This window comes from Cucurbita pepo, chromosome LG01, assembly GCF_002806865.2.
Source record: "Cucurbita pepo subsp. pepo cultivar mu-cu-16 chromosome LG01, ASM280686v2, whole genome shotgun sequence".
Classification (NCBI taxonomy): domain Eukaryota; kingdom Viridiplantae; phylum Streptophyta; class Magnoliopsida; order Cucurbitales; family Cucurbitaceae; genus Cucurbita; species Cucurbita pepo.
In genome coordinates, this window is record NC_036638.1 from 213064 (window position 1) to 231395 (window position 18332).

The 18332-nt window shown below is 35.7% G+C and overlaps 4 protein-coding genes and 1 long non-coding RNA gene across 7 annotated transcripts in view; 1 reads left to right on the top strand and 4 right to left on the bottom strand.

Annotated features, from left to right (window-relative positions):
• The window catches only part of LOC111802330, a 4484-nt gene extending 467 nt beyond the window's left edge, over positions 1–4017 (top strand). The window contains exons 2-9 of one of the 3 annotated variants that reach the window (XM_023686656.1): positions 38–777; positions 1110–1232; positions 1420–1517; positions 1657–1774; positions 2139–2258; positions 2393–2505; positions 2603–2757; positions 2912–4017. In XM_023686656.1, coding sequence (XP_023542424.1) covers positions 132–777; positions 1110–1232; positions 1420–1517; positions 1657–1774; positions 2139–2258; positions 2393–2505; positions 2603–2757; positions 2912–3641 — 2103 coding nt within the window. In that variant the 5' untranslated portion in view covers positions 38–131 and the 3' untranslated portion in view covers positions 3642–4017. The remainder of the gene's footprint in view (positions 1–37; positions 778–1109; positions 1233–1419; positions 1518–1656; positions 1775–2138; positions 2259–2392; positions 2506–2602; positions 2758–2911) is intronic. The other 2 variants (XM_023686672.1, XM_023686665.1) reach the window with 2 other exon arrangements.
• A 322-nt stretch (positions 4018–4339) lies between these two features.
• On the bottom strand, positions 4340–10321 carry LOC111777857 (probable xyloglucan endotransglucosylase/hydrolase protein 28). The gene is made up of 5 exons (XM_023657586.1): positions 10009–10321; positions 9822–9922; positions 8985–9193; positions 7253–7776; positions 4340–4577 (listed from the first exon to the last, which is right to left on the bottom strand). Exons 1-4 carry the CDS (start codon positions 10199–10201, stop codon positions 7272–7274), a joined length of 1008 nt encoding a protein of 335 aa, XP_023513354.1. The 5' UTR covers positions 10202–10321; the 3' UTR covers positions 4340–4577; positions 7253–7271.
• On the bottom strand, positions 4378–6789 carry LOC111777847 (probable xyloglucan endotransglucosylase/hydrolase protein 28). Its single transcript, XM_023657574.1, has 4 exons — positions 6483–6789; positions 6296–6396; positions 5459–5667; positions 4378–5105 (listed from the first exon to the last, which is right to left on the bottom strand). The coding sequence occupies exons 1-4, from the start codon at positions 6673–6675 to the stop codon at positions 4601–4603; spliced, it is 1008 nt and encodes a 335-aa protein (XP_023513342.1). The 5' UTR covers positions 6676–6789; the 3' UTR covers positions 4378–4600.
• A 2415-nt stretch (positions 10322–12736) lies between the features above and the next one.
• On the bottom strand, positions 12737–14356 carry LOC111781039. Its single transcript, XR_002812939.1, has 2 exons — positions 14273–14356; positions 12737–13538 (listed from the first exon to the last, which is right to left on the bottom strand). It is a non-coding gene; the product is annotated as an uncharacterized LOC111781039 (long non-coding RNA).
• A 1898-nt stretch (positions 14357–16254) lies between these two features.
• Positions 16255–18153, bottom strand: LOC111795933 (homeobox-leucine zipper protein HOX3-like). The gene is made up of 4 exons (XM_023678577.1): positions 17991–18153; positions 17641–17816; positions 17429–17508; positions 16255–16529 (listed from the first exon to the last, which is right to left on the bottom strand). The coding sequence occupies exons 1-4, from the start codon at positions 18082–18084 to the stop codon at positions 16289–16291; spliced, it is 591 nt and encodes a 196-aa protein (XP_023534345.1). The 5' UTR covers positions 18085–18153; the 3' UTR covers positions 16255–16288.
• Positions 18154–18332: the final 179 nt, after the last annotated feature.

An 18332-nucleotide genomic window follows, 5' to 3' on the forward strand; every position in this document is an offset into this window, starting at 1 on the left:
TTTTTTTTTTTTTTTTTTTTTTTTTTCTTTCTTTAAGGCATTCATTTTGTACTGTTTCATATTGGATCTCAAATTTGAGGATATTCTACTCTATATGCGGGTTTAGTGTTTTTTTCTCGTTAGGGATTCTCATGGCAATGCCGTCGGGAAATGTGGGTGTTTCCGATAAAGTTCCGTTTCAGAGCGGTGGCGGAGTTGCGGTGAGCGGTGGTGGAGGCAATGGCGGTGGTGAGATCCATCAGCACCGCCCCCGCCCCTGGTATCCTGATGAGCGTGATGGGCTTATCTCATGGTTCCGAGGCGAATTTGCTGCTTCGAATGCGATCATTGATGCCCTTTGCCATCATTTGCGTGCTGTGGGAGAGCCTGGGGAATATGATGTTGTTATTGGGTGTATACAGCAACGGCGGTGTAATTGGACGCCGGTGCTTCATATGCAGCAGTACTTTTCAGTGGCAGAAGTGATGGTTGCACTTCAGCAGGTCACCTCTAGAAGGCAGCAGAGGTTTGTTGATCCTATGAAAGTGGGGTCGAAGTTGTTTAGGAGACCTGGGCCAGCATTTAAGCAGCAGCATCAGCAGCATGGCCATCGCGTTGAAGCCACAGTCAAGGAAGAGATGGTCACTTGTGCAGAGTCTTGTAATGGTGGGAATTCTTCAAGTTTTGTAGGGTTTAGGAAGGTTGAGCAAGTAAGTAATACATGCGAGGAAAGTAATGCAACGGGGGAGGATGGAAAATTGAACGATAAAGATTCAGGGTCAGCTGAGGACATAAAAGGTAGCCTTTTGTTCCACTATCAACGTTTAATAGTGCATGAACTTTATTTTTTGGCTAAATTAGAAGTTATGTTCATGGACTATGTCTAATCAGACTGTGAACCTTAAAAGTTCAAGGCCTATTGGACACTTAAAAGTTAAAATTGAATAAAAAGAAAGTGCAAGGACCAAACTTTTTATTCAATTTTAAGGATTGACTTTGAGCGTAACTGAAATGTACATGATTCTTGTTATTTCTATCTCATTCCTAGAGGTTTGAATTACTTCAGCTATATATTATGTTGTTGAAAATAGGAGTACATCTTAATTTTGACAAGCTTGTTTGTTGGGTAGATACTCATGGGAAGGACCAAAGTAATAGCAAACCCAAGTGTGCAGAAAATTTAAAAGACAATGCAAGCAATAAAGAATCTCAAGTTGAACCTACTGATGATGGGTGTTCTTCAAGTCAAAGAGGTGAGTACTTGCTCCTTAAATCATATTTGTAGTTGATCTAGTTAGAAATTACAAACAATTGTATCATAAATCATAATTTATTTTAATTTTGCTGCTTTATCCCACTGGTAGTGGAATTATCAAAAATATATTTTTTACTAATGAAAGGGCATCATTATAATCTGTTATCAACCAACTCTTTCCCCAGATAAGGAGCTGCAGTCTGTTCAAAGCCGGAATGGAAAGCAGTATGCTGCCACAGCCCCAAGAACCTTTGTTGCCAATGAGATATTTGATGGAAAGACGGTATAACTGTTTAATTTTATCCTGAATTTGGTTCTTGGATTCTTTGTTGTGAGATTCTGTGTAGGAAAGAGTCTTTCACATTTAGCTTGACATGGTAGACCGATTCACTTCTTATTATTTCATTCTTCTTCTAATATAGCTTAATGTGATGGATGGATTGAAATTGTATGAAGAATTATTGGATGATATTGAGGTTTCAAAGCTGCTTTCATTGGTGAATGATTTGAGGGCTTCTGGAAAGAGAGGGCAACTCCAAGGCAAGTTCTTGTTCTTTCTAACTCAGCTTGACTATATTTATGTTACTTTAAGAAAATTGATTATCATCTTTTTCAAGGAAGTTATCAAAATAAATTTCAATTAATATGGATTTTGTGAAGGTTTATCCAATTTTGAACCAGATGACAATTATATTACATACAGCCTCGAGATAATGAATTGAAGAATGGGAACTATCACTTAAATGAATGGTACATAAGGATGTTGAAAATCTAATGAACTACTTTGATATCTTAGTACCCTACAATTATGCAAGTGAATGGTACTTAAGGATGGACAACTTCTTTATATTTCGTAGTTTTCTTAAACTGAATAATATTATATTTTTCTCTGCCACAAAATCAGGCCCGACATATATTGTCTCAAAAAGACCGATGAAGGGTCATGGGAGAGAGATGATCCAGCTAGGCTTTCCAATTGCAGATGCAGCTCATGATGACGACAATTCTTCAGGGCTCTCAAAAGGCATTTACCATTATCTTTGATTTGGATTGTAATTTTTGAAATTTAGTTGAGCTATATAGCCATGAAAATATATGTTGATGTTAGTTTCTGTTCGATGTAGTATTTTAAATCTCCATTTTTAGTGAATTTTACAGATAGAAGAATAGAATCCATCCCCTCATTGCTTCAAGATCTCATTGATTGCTTGGTTCGGGAGCAAGCGATGACAGTGAAACCAGATTCCTGCATCATTGACTTTTATAACGAGGTCACTAATCAAACGCATACTTGTTTTTTTTTTTTTTTTTGCAAGTTTTCGTTAGTGTATGTTCCAGACTAATATTCTTATTGGTTGATATCCTCAGGGTGATCATTCTCAGCCTCATGTCTGGCCACCATGGTTTGGGAGGCCTGTTGGTGTCCTCCTTTTGACTGAATGTGAAATGACCTTTGGTAGAGTAATTGGTTCAGACCATTCTGGCAATTATAGAGGGGCTAATACATTGTCTCTTGCACCGGGGTGGGTAATTATTTTATTCTTAATCTGCATATTTCTCCGAACCTTCTTTCATCCTCTGCCTCATATTTACATTTTTTCTGTTTACTTTTACTTTCTTATGTTGATCGTCCCCTCTTCCTGATATGTACTGTCTGTGTTTTATTGTAAAACACAGGAGCCTCCTTGTGGTGCAAGGAAAATCTGCAGATTTTGCTAAGCATGCAATTCCTGCTATGCGCAAGCAACGGATACTTGTTACCTTGACCAAATCACAACCAAAAAGAGCAGGACCAGCTGATGGGCAACGCACATCTTTGAATGTAGGTTCATATTCCAGTTGGGGCCCTCCATCTGCTAGATCACCCAATGCTCGTCCTTGCCCGGGACAGAAGCATTACCCTATGGGTCCATCGACAGGCGTTCTACCCGTGCCACCCATTCGTCCCCAATTGCCACCACCAAATGGCATCCCACCAATAATGGTGGCTCCTGTAGCACCACCACCACCTATGCCTTTCCCTCCTTCCGTGCCAATTCCAACTGGTCCACCTGCATGGCCTGCTGCTCATCCAAGGCATCCTCCGCCTCGTCTCCCTGTTCCTGGCACTGGAGTATTCCTTCCTCCAGGTTCTTCCAGTGCTCCATCTCCTCAACAGATGCCAAACTCCGCAGTGGAGACGAGTTCCCTTGCAGAAAAGGAAAATGGTCCGACGGAATCTGATCACAATGCAGGTGCTTCTCCAGGGGAAAAATCTGAAGCAAAACCTCAAAGACAAGAATGCAATGGAAGCATGGATGGAAGTGGGAGTTGTAAAAAGACGGAGGAAGAACAACCAAAGCAGCAGCAGGAGGAGGAGAAAAATGAGAATGTAGAGGCCCAAAATGCAGGAGGTGGAGAAGCTTGAAGACAGAGAAAAATGCATTACTTAAAAGAGAAAAAGAAAAGAGAGAAGAAAAGCAGGTCGGCTGCAGACTTGAATGAGTTACAAGCGAAATGTAGATAGCGGCAACATTCAAAGACTGATACTACCATCAAACTGCTACTACCATCAAGGAGAACAAGGGGAGTTCCATTTCAAAATCCTTTACTTCATTCCTTTTTTCTGTTGTCCAAAACAATTATTGGTTAGATGGGAAAACTCATTCCTAATGCCACTTTGGATATTATCTTCTTCTTCTTTAAGAGAGATTTTGAAAAGTCACTATATTTTATACTTTCCAAATGTAGAAACATAACTCTGGTATATCATGGATTAAGATTAACCACACTCTTTAACGTAATTTCTAATGGATGTCCTTTATCTCCTATGTTATATAATAAATATTATACAAATGCCTTAAATTTCAAAGATTTCCATGAAGTGGAAAGGATAACACCAGCATTAGCCTTGTGGTCATGCAGCTACCTACATATTGATTTTGTTTTGAGACATCAAAAGCTTGAGTGTTCATACAGATTTTAAAATAGTGTATTTTCAAACAAAAAATTAAAGCTCAATTTTAGGGAGTTCAGTAGTTTTTTGTTTTTATTTTTTGGGTTCATTGACTTGTCTTTCTAACTCATTTAATTTATGTTATTTAAAGTAAATTCAAAAAAAAAAAAAACATAAATCATTATTAAATTGAAAAAAAAAATTAATGTAAAGTCAACAACCACCTATAACATCAATGGAAAATCCTAATGGTGTTAACTATACATAATAAACAAACCGCATGAAAAACACATCTGATTCCTAAATAAAATCTATGCTCCTTCAACTGTCTCTATATATTTTTATACACAAAAAAGAACAGACCCATCTAAATCAAACAGCCGGAAATTATTGCCCAAAAAAAAAAAAAAAATGAAACAATGACAGCCTTCTCAAGCAGAAGTGAACTCAGCCTGGCTAGAGTGATGGTGTTTCCCACGGTGGTGCCGCCGCCCTTTTCCAAATGTTACAGGGTCGAACTTTCGAAGTCGCTCGGCTTCTTGAGGTACAATGACACATTCTGCAGGAGGGATCTTGTATCGAAGACGATCATAGCAATATGAGTATGTCATGTGCTTCCTCCTGAAACTCTCCATTTTTCTTGTTTTAGCAGTTGTGATGTCATTGGGGATGGTGGCTTCGGAGTTCTGTGTAAGGTCGTCGCACTTGGAGAAGTGCAGATCGATCGGATCGACTGTGCAACCATGCAATACAAATTTGGAGAACTGGGCGATATAGGGTGCATATTTGTAGTTTACCTTGTATTTGCCTCCATTGGTGGCCCAGCCTGAACCATCCCAAATTGTTGCATACAAAGTCATTGGCTTGGATGGAAAGTCACCACCCATTGAAGCTGTTCTTTTAACTTCTCTTATAGGAACTTCATCCACATAAAATCTACATATAACAAAACAGTGGAAGCATTCAGCAATATATCAATGATTCATTCTTTTTACGAAGTAGTTGAATTGAAAGTTAGAGGGACCAAAATAGAACATCTGAAAGCTTAGACACCATTTTAACAGAACACATGAAAGTTTAGGAACCAAAAGAAAGAACAAATTTTAGAACATCAAATCCTTTGGGCTATGCACATAAACCATAGACTTTCTGAATCAACTTTCCAAATGAACTTTTTCACACCTCCCATGGCTAATGGCACTGGAAAAACATCATTAAAAAAACAAAACAAAACATGGGAGATTCCAAACTCTGTGAGAAGAAAAAAAAAAACATATGAAATAGCTTACATAATGACAGAATCAGTCCAAAGAATGCTGTACTGATGAAAATCTTCAGCTGGATCAAACCAAAGGCCATATCTTTCTTCTCTGCCAACGTTGGTGCTTCCATTCCCGTAAATGTTGGTCTGAACCCTCCATTCTTTTCCTCTGATATTCCCTAAGAACTCGAAATCTATCTCATCGTGGTTGTTCTCAAACATATCGCCATTCGACATCTGTCATCCCACAGTTACTTATCCCAGTTACTAACATTTCCGCTACTTTTTAACAAAATTCTGAATAAATTACCCCAACAACTGAACAAATTCAACTCAACTTACAGGTTGAGTCCAACATCCAATTCGCAGCAATGGAAGTTAAAATTTTAACCTGAACAGCTAAGAGTATGTTTGGGATTTGCTATAATTCTTTCCAAAAACACTTGGAACATAAAAAGTGTTTGTTAGGTGCCCTATGGTTGTGTCTAAGAACTGAAGTGTTTGTTAGGTGACCCCTTAAAAGCAATGTATTTAATCACATTTAAAAACTCTGAAAGTGTTTGTTGGATGAGAACTTAAAACCATTATCAGAGGGTAGAAACTAGTAAGTTGTGTTTAGTAAGTTCTTTATCACAATCCTAACACATTAACAGCCCCACTAATACACACGGAAAACAGAGTAAAAGAATACAGAACAAAATCAAATGAAGAAAAACAGCCATATTGTCAAATCATGAGAAACTCATGGATTGAAACAGGTCAAGATTATTAAGAACTTAAACAGGGTACACTTGAACCCATTTCCATTTCCATTTCCAGAAAAAAAAAAAATTAAAACCCAGTGAATTCCAATTTCCATACTCACATAAAAAGCAACCACAACACCAGCAGAGTAATCCGCAGGCAATTTAATGGAAGCACTGAAGAACCCATGAAGATAAAGGTCCTGGGACACAAATCCCGCGCCTGAAACAAAATTAAAAATTAAAAAAAAAAAACGAGCAAAAAAGAGAGAAAATGAAAGGGAAGTAAGAAAGAGAGAAAGAGAGAACCTGTTCGTTCATCTAGATGCAGATGCACCGATTTCCCATCCTTGAGAACAAGGAGATTGTGATCGCCGAACAAGTGGGTGTAGGCTTCGTCGAAGAAGAGGATTGGAAGATTTGGAGGGGAAGAAGAAGAGGGAAGGAGGAGAAGAATGAAGGAAAGGGGAAAACAGAGGAAGGAGAAAGAAGAGAAAGCCATGGGGAGAAAAGAAGAAGAGAGAAAGAGGAGTGGAAAAAGATGGAAGAAAATGGGTAGAAAAAGGTTGAAGAAGAGGCGCTTTGTTGGCGTGTAATGTAAGTGGAAGGGAAGGGCAAGCACCGATGGAACCAAAATTGTCTTCCTTCAAAAGATGCTTCAAAATTCCTTTTTTTTTATTATTATTATTTTATATAATTTAAATATTTCATTTGAAATATAATATATTTTTGTGTGATTTCAGAAACATGAGATCTTACTATTATTTCTCAACAAAACAGTGGTTAGAATACATAATTTTTGGACAAACTATCATTTTTGAAAAAATAAAAAAATAAAAAAACTGGTATTGGGTGAGGAGTAATTCCAGTAATTGAATTAATTTCTTAAAAAGACATGATTAATAGTCCATGAATATATATTATATGGGAGTGTATGTTATAGGTGACTTTTTTTGCATATTTAAAACTAAATTTATTTCTCATTAATTCTGTCTTGGAATTTTGTAATACTTATGCCACCTATAATTTTTGTACCCAGATTATAAAAAATAAATTAATNCCCAAAAAAAAAAAAAAAATGAAACAATGACAGCCTTCTCAAGCAGAAGTGAACTCAGCCTGGCTAGAGTGATGGTGTTTCCCACGGTGGTGCCGCCGCCCTTTTCCAAATGTTACAGGGTCGAACTTTCGAAGTCGCTCGGCTTCTTGAGGTACAATGACACATTCTGCAGGAGGGATCTTGTATCGAAGACGATCATAGCAATATGAGTATGTCATGTGCTTCCTCCTGAAACTCTCCATTTTTCTTGTTTTAGCAGTTGTGATGTCATTGGGGATGGTGGCTTCGGAGTTCTGTGTAAGGTCGTCGCACTTGGAGAAGTGCAGATCGATCGGATCGACTGTGCAACCATGCAATACAAATTTGGAGAACTGGGCGATATAGGGTGCATATTTGTAGTTTACCTTGTATTTGCCTCCATTGGTGGCCCAGCCTGAACCATCCCAAATTGTTGCATACAAAGTCATTGGCTTGGATGGAAAGTCACCACCCATTGAAGCTGTTCTTTTAACTTCTCTTATAGGAACTTCATCCACATAAAATCTACATATAACAAAACAGTGGAAGCATTCAGCAATATATCAATGATTCATTCTTTTTACGAAGTAGTTGAATTGAAAGTTAGAGGGACCAAAATAGAACATCTGAAAGCTTAGACACCATTTTAACAGAACACATGAAAGTTTAGGAACCAAAAGAAAGAACAAATTTTAGAACATCAAATCCTTTGGGCTATGCACATAAACCATAGACTTTCTGAATCAACTTTCCAAATGAACTTTTTCACACCTCCCATGGCTAATGGCACTGGAAAAACATCATTAAAAAAACAAAACAAAACATGGGAGATTCCAAACTCTGTGAGAAGAAAAAAAAAAACATATGAAATAGCTTACATAATGACAGAATCAGTCCAAAGAATGCTGTACTGATGAAAATCTTCAGCTGGATCAAACCAAAGGCCATATCTTTCTTCTCTGCCAACGTTGGTGCTTCCATTCCCGTAAATGTTGGTCTGAACCCTCCATTCTTTTCCTCTGATATTCCCTAAGAACTCGAAATCTATCTCATCGTGGTTGTTCTCAAACATATCGCCATTCGACATCTGTCATCCCACAGTTACTTATCCCAGTTACTAACATTTCCGCTACTTTTTAACAAAATTCTGAATAAATTACCCCAACAACTGAACAAATTCAACTCAACTTACAGGTTGAGTCCAACATCCAATTCGCAGCAATGGAAGTTAAAATTTTAACCTGAACAGCTAAGAGTATGTTTGGGATTTGCTATAATTCTTTCCAAAAACACTTGGAACATAAAAAGTGTTTGTTAGGTGCCCTATGGTTGTGTCTAAGAACTGAAGTGTTTGTTAGGTGACCCCTTAAAAGCAATGTATTTAATCACATTTAAAAACTCTGAAAGTGTTTGTTGGATGAGAACTTAAAACCATTATCAGAGGGTAGAAACTAGTAAGTTGTGTTTAGTAAGTTCTTTATCACAATCCTAACACATTAACAGCCCCACTAATACACACGGAAAACAGAGTAAAAGAATACAGAACAAAATCAAATGAAGAAAAACAGCCATATTGTCAAATCATGAGAAACTCATGGATTGAAACAGGTCAAGATTATTAAGAACTTAAACAGGGTACANGCACTGGAAAAACATCATTAAAAAAACAAAACAAAACATGGGAGATTCCAAACTCTGTGAGAAGAAAAAAAAAAACATATGAAATAGCTTACATAATGACAGAATCAGTCCAAAGAATGCTGTACTGATGAAAATCTTCAGCTGGATCAAACCAAAGGCCATATCTTTCTTCTCTGCCAACGTTGGTGCTTCCATTCCCGTAAATGTTGGTCTGAACCCTCCATTCTTTTCCTCTGATATTCCCTAAGAACTCGAAATCTATCTCATCGTGGTTGTTCTCAAACATATCGCCATTCGACATCTGTCATCCCACAGTTACTTATCCCAGTTACTAACATTTCCGCTACTTTTTAACAAAATTCTGAATAAATTACCCCAACAACTGAACAAATTCAACTCAACTTACAGGTTGAGTCCAACATCCAATTCGCAGCAATGGAAGTTAAAATTTTAACCTGAACAGCTAAGAGTATGTTTGGGATTTGCTATAATTCTTTCCAAAAACACTTGGAACATAAAAAGTGTTTGTTAGGTGCCCTATGGTTGTGTCTAAGAACTGAAGTGTTTGTTAGGTGACCCCTTAAAAGCAATGTATTTAATCACATTTAAAAACTCTGAAAGTGTTTGTTGGATGAGAACTTAAAACCATTATCAGAGGGTAGAAACTAGTAAGTTGTGTTTAGTAAGTTCTTTATCACAATCCTAACACATTAACAGCCCCACTAATACACACGGAAAACAGAGTAAAAGAATACAGAACAAAATCAAATGAAGAAAAACAGCCATATTGTCAAATCATGAGAAACTCATGGATTGAAACAGGTCAAGATTATTAAGAACTTAAACAGGGTACACTTGAACCCATTTCCATTTCCATTTCCAGAAAAAAAAAAAATTAAAACCCAGTGAATTCCAATTTCCATACTCACATAAAAAGCAACCACAACACCAGCAGAGTAATCCGCAGGCAATTTAATGGAAGCACTGAAGAACCCATGAAGATAAAGGTCCTGGGACACAAATCCCGCGCCTGAAACAAAATTAAAAATTAAAAAAAAAAAACGAGCAAAAAAGAGAGAAAATGAAAGGGAAGTAAGAAAGAGAGAAAGAGAGAACCTGTTCGTTCATCTAGATGCAGATGCACCGATTTCCCATCCTTGAGAACAAGGAGATTGTGATCGCCGAACAAGTGGGTGTAGGCTTCGTCGAAGAAGAGGATTGGAAGATTTGGAGGGGAAGAAGAAGAGGGAAGGAGGAGAAGAATGAAGGAAAGGGGAAAACAGAGGAAGGAGAAAGAAGAGAAAGCCATGGGGAGAAAAGAAGAAGAGAGAAAGAGGAGTGGAAAAAGATGGAAGAAAATGGGTAGAAAAAGGTTGAAGAAGAGGCGCTTTGTTGGCGTGTAATGTAAGTGGAAGGGAAGGGCAAGCACCGATGGAACCAAAATTGTCTTCCTTCAAAAGATGCTTCAAAATTCCTTTTTTTTTATTATTATTATTTTATATAATTTAAATATTTCATTTGAAATATAATATATTTTTGTGTGATTTCAGAAACATGAGATCTTACTATTATTTCTCAACAAAACAGTGGTTAGAATACATAATTTTTGGACAAACTATCATTTTTGAAAAAATAAAAAAATAAAAAAACTGGTATTGGGTGAGGAGTAATTCCAGTAATTGAATTAATTTCTTAAAAAGACATGATTAATAGTCCATGAATATATATTATATGGGAGTGTATGTTATAGGTGACTTTTTTTGCATATTTAAAACTAAATTTATTTCTCATTAATTCTGTCTTGGAATTTTGTAATACTTATGCCACCTATAATTTTTGTACCCAGATTATAAAAAATAAATTAATAAATCGTAACAAAACACACAGAAAAAAGTGGTGGAAAGAAATGAATTCAAAGTGTATCGTGTATTGTAGGTGTGTTGTTTTTGTACCCATTCACTAAATTTCATGAATAACTAAGAAAAAAGAAACATAAATAGAATGAGTGGATGTGTTGTTTTTTCAATTGTTTGAAGATGTAAAACGAAAATGAAGGAAATGTAGGATTTGCAACGTGTCAATTTTGGTTACTTACTGGCACAACGCCGCAGGTGGCAGTCGGTGATTACGATGATGAACGTTGAACCTCTCCCCCACCACATTTTTTGTTTTTTTCCTTCTTTCTCTTTATTTATTTTTTAATAAATAAACACTATAAATAAAAGAACAACAAGAAGTAGCCGTTAGAGACATCTGGCGTCTCCTGTGTCCTGTGTCCTGTGTCCTGTGTCCAGTAACGGAGTGGGTCCCACATAGACGGCACTACAAATTTCACAAATTCCTCTCTCTTCCCCTTTTAATTATTAATTTATTCATTCATCATCTTAAAATACTGGGTTTTCTTTTTTTTCCTTTTCGTTCTATTTTTAATCCTCCTGTATTTCTTAATTTTAAAAACATGTCTTCTTCCCAATTTTTTTTCTTCATTATTATAAAAACTGCCAGTCCAGTAACTGATCTGAAAATTTATTCATTTATTTAAAAGTTCAGAATTCAAAAAATACACAAAATACACAAATACAATTTATATTTATTTGTTTATTTTGAGAATATGTATATTCGATCTAAATAAATTATCACTCACACAATGCCACCAAACACAACACACAATATTGGTGGAAACAAAGTAGGGCTCCACATCTCCTTGTCTCTTGTATATCCGCAGTTCCATGAATTTAATACAAATTTTGCATCTACCTTTAATATAATATATTTATAGTAAATATTGTTTTTTTTTTTTAAAAAAAAAAAATTGATGTAATTTTTGTTTGTTTGTTTTTAAGAATTTGTTTTTATTTTATAATTTCACTATGAATTCAAATATTTTCTAAACATAAAGAAAAAAACAATATAAAGAAATGGTAATAAAACACACCACTTTCGAAAATAAAAAAACAAAAACCAATACTAACCTTTCAAGTTTGTATTTAATGAATGGTTGACCTAATTAGTATCATCTAAAATTTATGGATGTATTGTAAAAATTTTATAAATTTTGTATTTAATAGATCTACAAAAAAAAATTTTAAAATATATTTGAATATTAAAAAAAAAAAAATAGGGATACAATGTATTACGTGAAAAGGCCTTTTAGTAAACAAACAAAAAGCCCATGATAGAGAGTTACATAAATAGAGGCCCACGAGGATTTAAACAAAGTAGACGACATGTCGTTTTGAACAGGATAGCAGTTCGTCAATGTTATCAAACTCTTAAAGACAAAAATAAATGTTTCAAATACAAACATTTACCTTATGAAGCATTTTTGTATATAAGATGATTAAAAGTTCTTCTTTCACGCGGAGAGCTGCCGGCCTTAGGCGGTGGGTTTTGCTTTGGCTTTGGCTTTGGTTGTCGTTGATTGTGATAAACAAAGTTGAATCGGAGACATCAACATAGTATATATCCATACGTATATATATATATGCCTCCCAATCCAATTCTTCTCAACCTCTCATTAATCTATACAGCTTTTTTAGGCTATTTCAATGGCGTTCAAACGAAACTTCAACATAATGGCGAGGCCAGTCACTTTGTTGGGTCATTTGGTGGCCATATCTATCGCAGTCCTGATTCTTGTATGGATCCTCCATTTCAGAGAAAGGGTTGCTTTCAAATCAGATAACAAGCTCAAGATTCTAAATGTACTTCCTTTCTTCTATAATTTTAATTAGCGGTTTCACAAGCAAAGGTTTGATGAATTTTTCATTCTTCTTGTTCTTCAGCTGCATGTGCTTTTAATGGTGATTGGGCTCATCCTATTTGGAGGGCAAGGTAAGGCAAATTACTAATGATTTGAAGTCATGAATAAATCTTAATAGTATTTATGGTTGGGATATGGCGCAGCTATAATGGCATACAAGTCAATACCAGCAAAAAAATACTGGAGAAAAGTGGTGCATTTGGGGTTGCATGCAATTGCATTAGCTGCTGCAATTTTTGGGATTTGTATGAGTTTCAAGTTTCACCATGACATCCAGTTGACGAATCTTGTTTCTTTGCACTCTTGGTTTGGTTTGATCACCGTTTGTTTGTATGGTCTACAGGTTCGTTGTCCCAGCCATCTCCCTCTTTCCAGACTTTGATATCTTTCTTTGCTAATTATTATGATGTTGATACGCAGTGGTTAGTGGGCTTCTTTGCGTACTTCTTCCCCGGAGCAGAATCAAGGAGGAGAGCCAGCTTAATGCCATGGCACGTTTACTTTGGACTATTCGTCTTTTTAATGGCAACCTGCACTGCTGAATTAGGGCTGCTTCAAAGCTTGGACACTTGGTTTTTGTTAGGGCACACCCAAGAAAACCTTATCATCAACTTCACAGGTCTACTCATTTTTCTCTACGCGGCCACAGTTGTTCTCACAGTTATTCTTCCACCCCTTTATTAGTAGAGTAGTCCCTCCTTTTTGTTGCTCAATCGCTTTTCAAATTCATATTCTTACATCTTTATATTAAATGGTGTAGGGTTGCTTCAGATAATAAACTTTTTTATTACTCCGTTGTGTCCCATTGTGACTCTTTTGATACCCCTACCTACTCAGAGGTTACTCATTGGTTAAATCAAAACTAATCCGCAACTGATCCATCCTGAAAAAAGCTTTCAATTCCATCAGCCTAATGAATGGAGAAACGATTGCAAAACCATAGACAGACAACTCAAAAAATGGGGGAAAACTTATATATAAATTGGTGTTCAATCAAATTTTGCCATCTCCTTCCATAATCGAATCCAATCTTTAAAAAAGATAATAATATCGTTCTTATATTCAATTGTATAGAACCTTTAACCTTGATGCTTGAAATACCGATTCAATCAGCAACAAAGCTGCTTGATTACAATTTGAGCATTCTACGGCAAGGTTCTAAAAAACGATCATCGCACAAAATCAATCACTCACAAACTACACTCTAAACGTACAACTACATTCTAACACCCAATCCAGATTCAGAATTAATTTCACAACGTACAGAGAACATGAGATACAAAATGTAATGGCGTATGGAGGCGGATGAGTGTAGAAGATCGGAACGAGAACACACTCAGAAAAGAAAGCTCTTAAGAGCTACAAATCTGAAGCGATTCCATTCCAAAGCACTTCAACCGTACTATGATACCATTTGGAAATTGCTGTTGAGGGCTAGAGAAGCAGGGCAACCTGCAGAGAACCTACAGGTTATTCAGAGCCACCGATGTTAATGCTCTCCCCTTTAAATGCCTCAGCCCTCTATCGATTTCTCGATTATTCAGAATGGATTGAATGAAATTAAGAAAGCCTAAACCCTAATGCGAAATGAAGAAGAGGGAAATTTCTAGATTTTACCTGGATGTGCTCGAGGTATAGGAGGAAGTCTTAGGAGGCGGAACCCTAAATGACCTGATGCCCCTATTTATAGCCAAGGGCGAGGCTGTGGGGTTGCCTTTTTAAAAAAGAAAATTATTTAATATAATTTATAAAAATACACCCAAAATAAATCAAATGTTTTAATTATACCCTTAATTTTTTTTTTTTTTTTAAAAAAAATCAAAACTGCCTCTACCGTCAGTTTTGTCCAACATTATTTCAAAATTTTTAAATGTTTACAACACTTTTGATCTTTAAAAAAAAAAAAAAATCTAATTTTTGTTGGTATATATTGATATCGAAAAAATATTATTTATTTTCAGATTTTTTTAAAAAAATTATTATTAATAAACAAAAAAATTTCATTTACATCCTCTCTTACATATCTATGACCTAACAAAATTTTATTTCTCAATCTCTAAAACATATCAATTTTGAACATTTGCAAGTCAAATAATAATTGATTTTCCATTTAAATTGTTTTTGCTTAGATTTCAATTTTTCTTTTCCCTATATAAATTCTACAAGTAAGACGAACTTCATACAACCACCGGTCAAAGTAGACAATATTTGTTAGTAGTGAGTTTGAGCTGTTATAAATAGTATTAGAGTCAATCATCGGACGATGCAAGACATTGGTTGGAATAGAGTTAGACTCTCTCCGTAGTACATACATTTTAAAACGTTGAAGAGAAGTATGAGAGGGAAAAAAAATATTTGCTAGCGGTGGAGTTGAGCTGTTAAAAATAGTATCATAATTAGACGCGGGACGGGGTGTCAGTGATAATGTTAAGCCCCCAAAGGAGGTGAATTGTTAGATCCCATATCGGTTGTAGAGGAAAATAAAGCATTACTCGTAGAAGTGTATGAATTTATTATTATTTTTTTTTTAATAGAAGACTTATTTTAAAATCGCCAAGGAAAGCCCTTCAATAGAAAGTTCAAATAATGTCAGAAGTTAAAATAATTCNAAAAAAAAAAAAAAAAAAAAAAAAAAAAAAAAAAAAAAAAAAAAAAAAAAAAAAACCAGAAATATATATAAAATCTAGAAAAAGAGAGAATCTAGAAATTAAATGTTAAATTATTGATGACGATTCACACAATAAATACTATATTTTAATGCTATTTAATGCCATAGGGAAGGGCAAAAATAAAAAAAAAATAAAATAAATAAAATAAAACACAAGAAATGTGTCGTACGTTTGTTCTTAAAGTTGTATTAAGTAATGATTTAGGTTTTGAAGATTAAAAAGAGAGGCAGTGTAGTATTTGAAACTTAAGAAATATTTCACTTAATTAACCTAACTGAAAGTTAAAGGTAAAGGATATATGGAGACATTTTGCATAATTGAAGCCTAAAGGAGCTGGATCGTCGGCTGCGGCGCCGAATTCACAAAAGCATTCAGACAAAATGGGTCCAATGGCCTTCCAATGTGTTTCCATTATGCCTTCTGTGCTGTTGTTGCTTTTACGTACCCCCTACCTTCCCTCTGCTGCCTACAACAATGGATGTTTTTGGCTACCACTTTCTGCAACATTTTCAAACCACTTTATGCACAAATATCATATCATTCTTCATCATTTTAAGCATTACCCCCTCTAAAGCATGCCCCATTTTATCATGGTTTTATGATTTCGACTGTTAAAGATGCTGCTTGCTTACATTACTTCAAATTGTATCAAGTTTCAGGTCAAATACAGAAGCTAAAATAAGAACCAAAACACACCTTTCAAAAGTTGAGAAGAACGAGACACAATCTAATGTCAAACATAGACACAAACAAAGCACTCCCTTATAGACTAGACAGGATGTATATAATTATATATATTTTTAATATGACTATATGTGTATCTAAAATTAAAACGCCGAAAAAAAGAAGATAAAACAAAGAGAGTGAATCATATTTTGATTAAGATGGAGTGATGATTCCGCNGGAAAAAAAAAAAAAAAAAAAAAAAAAAAAAAAAGGCAATAATGGGCAGCGGCCGACCAGCTTAAACGACAATGCGGGTCTTGTCGAGGGTGGTAGTGGTCACGCGCTCGCAGCGTGGACACATTGTGAGGTTCGACGCCGGCAGCGGCTCGCAGCTGTGTGGTGAAATCACCGTCGGGGGCGCCACCTTCATCGCCCTCAGCTCCTCCACCTCCTTCTGCAGTTTCTTGTTTTGCTCCGTCAAGAGCCCGAACCATCTCTTCAGATACTCGCACTCCATCTCGGTCTGCTTCAGCTTGCTCCTAATGAATAATTAAATGTAAATCAAATTAATGGAGTGATTATGGATATATTATTTTGTTTTTTAAATTCACACCCAAATAAATGCTTAATTAATACAAAAGCAAAAGTAAATGCAATAATAATATAGTTTGAAAAATAGTATGTTGTGACTACAAAAAATACGAATAATTGTGGGTAACAAAAAAGATACATGAAAGTGAAATAAATGCAAATTGAAACCCTTTTACATGAAAGACAAGAACATCATTATTGTCTTCTTGGATTCTAATTATTACCCAACCAAATTAAATGGTGTATGCAAATTTACTTTAATCACCTTATTTTCACTTCATCTTTGTACCCATAATTTTTGTACCCATAATAGGGTGACACAATAATGAGTTGTAATGGCTTCGAAACTTGAATGATTTTAATACTCGGAATCCAACACATAGGAGAATTAGATAGATATGCAAATGTTGAGGTGATACACATATGGGTAAGGAAAAAGATGGAATAAAATATATAATATGATATGCATATGGGCAGTGAAGCCACACACACACACGAGGCGGCGAGGGGGAGCAGCCTCGACATTGTATGTGTTATTGAAATATTTAAACTCATGGGGAAACCACATCATAACTAGTTCATAATTTTGCTCACCTATTGTCTCTTGGTGGCGTTGCATATCTTACCCCATAATTCCATTATTATTATTATTTTATGGAAGCGGACAACATTATGTTATATAGTTTAATTAACAACACTTGTTTGTGGATTATCCCTATTCCTATTCCTATTCCTGTTCCTTCTCAAACCTCCTCCTCTTTTAGTTTGGATTAAATCTTTCCTTTGTTAGGTTCTGAAGAATTATAATAGAATCACCAAAACATGCATAGGATATAAGTTGATTCACCTGGCCCTTCGGTTCTGAAACCAAACCTCAACCTGCCTTGGCTTCAGCTTCAGCACTTCCGCAAGAGTCTCCTTTTGTTTCTAACCAAAAAAAGAAATGGAGGAAAAAAGGTATTGAAATATTGGGGTTTTGAGAGATTAAAATAAAGAAAAGAAGAAGAAGAAGAAGAAGAAGAAGAAGAAGAAGAAGAAGAAGAAGGAGAATTGTAGTACTGGGTTTAAGGTATGGTTTTGTCTGAAGCTTTGTTCAAGAAGATGAGACTGTTCCTTTGTTAAACGTAGCTTCTTCCTTGGATGGCTTCCACTGTTGTTTTCTTCATCTTCCTCCATGCTTCCCATCATCCATTCCTCTTCATCCGGCGCTCTATTCATGTCCAAATCTCGCACCGCTGCAACCAAAAATTATTACACCTTCAATCATCCATTCAAAACTTATTGTAACACTTTTAATACTTAAAATCACTACTAAAAATTAATTTTAAAAAATTCACTCCACATGGTACCATGTATTTAATCATTTATTCGTACTCTATTAAAACCGAAAAAGAAAGATGTTGGTGTACCAGATGGAGGAAGTGGTGATGATGAGAATGAAGTGAAGCCGGGTACAGAGATGGTGAGATCCAATCTTGAAGAGTTGGTTGGTAGAACCGCCATGGAAGTCTGTTGATGAAGCTTTGCAAACCAAGAAGAAGAAGAAATAGGCAGTTTTAAGAGGTGGGGGAGGAGAGAGAGAGAAAGGTACAAGAGAGAGAAAACCGAAGTGGATGATGAAAATTGAAGATCCAAAAGGTTAACTCAAATATAGATGTAAATGGCATATCAGCAGACAAATAATAACAGAAAAGAAACACAACCAAAAAAAAAAAAAAGTTGTATTTATTTTGTTTTGGTCCCTAAACTCG

Coding starts and splice junctions, on each gene's coding strand:
- LOC111795933 (XM_023678577.1), bottom strand. CDS start 18,084: ATGGCGGTTCTACCAACCAACTCTTCAAGATTGGATCTCACCATCTCT. Junction 17,817..17,990: donor ATCACCACTTCCTCCATCTG/GTACACCAACAT, acceptor TTTTGGTTGCAG/CGGTGCGAGATTTGGACATG. Junction 17,509..17,640: donor AAAACCATACCTTAAACCCA/GTACTACAATTC, acceptor TTTTTTGGTTAG/AAACAAAAGGAGACTCTTGC.
- LOC111777847 (XM_023657574.1), bottom strand. CDS start 6,675: ATGGCTTTCTCTTCTTTCTCCTTCCTCTGTTTTCCCCTTTCCTTCATT. Junction 6,397..6,482: donor GCATCTAGATGAACGAACAG/GTTCTCTCTTTC, acceptor ATTTTGTTTCAG/GCGCGGGATTTGTGTCCCAG. Junction 5,106..5,458: donor TGGACTGATTCTGTCATTAT/GTAAGCTATTTC, acceptor TGTTATATGTAG/ATTTTATGTGGATGAAGTTC.
- LOC111777857 (XM_023657586.1), bottom strand. CDS start 10,201: ATGGCTTTCTCTTCTTTCTCCTTCCTCTGTTTTCCCCTTTCCTTCATT. Junction 9,923..10,008: donor GCATCTAGATGAACGAACAG/GTTCTCTCTTTC, acceptor ATTTTGTTTCAG/GCGCGGGATTTGTGTCCCAG. Junction 7,777..8,984: donor TGGACTGATTCTGTCATTAT/GTAAGCTATTTC, acceptor TGTTATATGTAG/ATTTTATGTGGATGAAGTTC.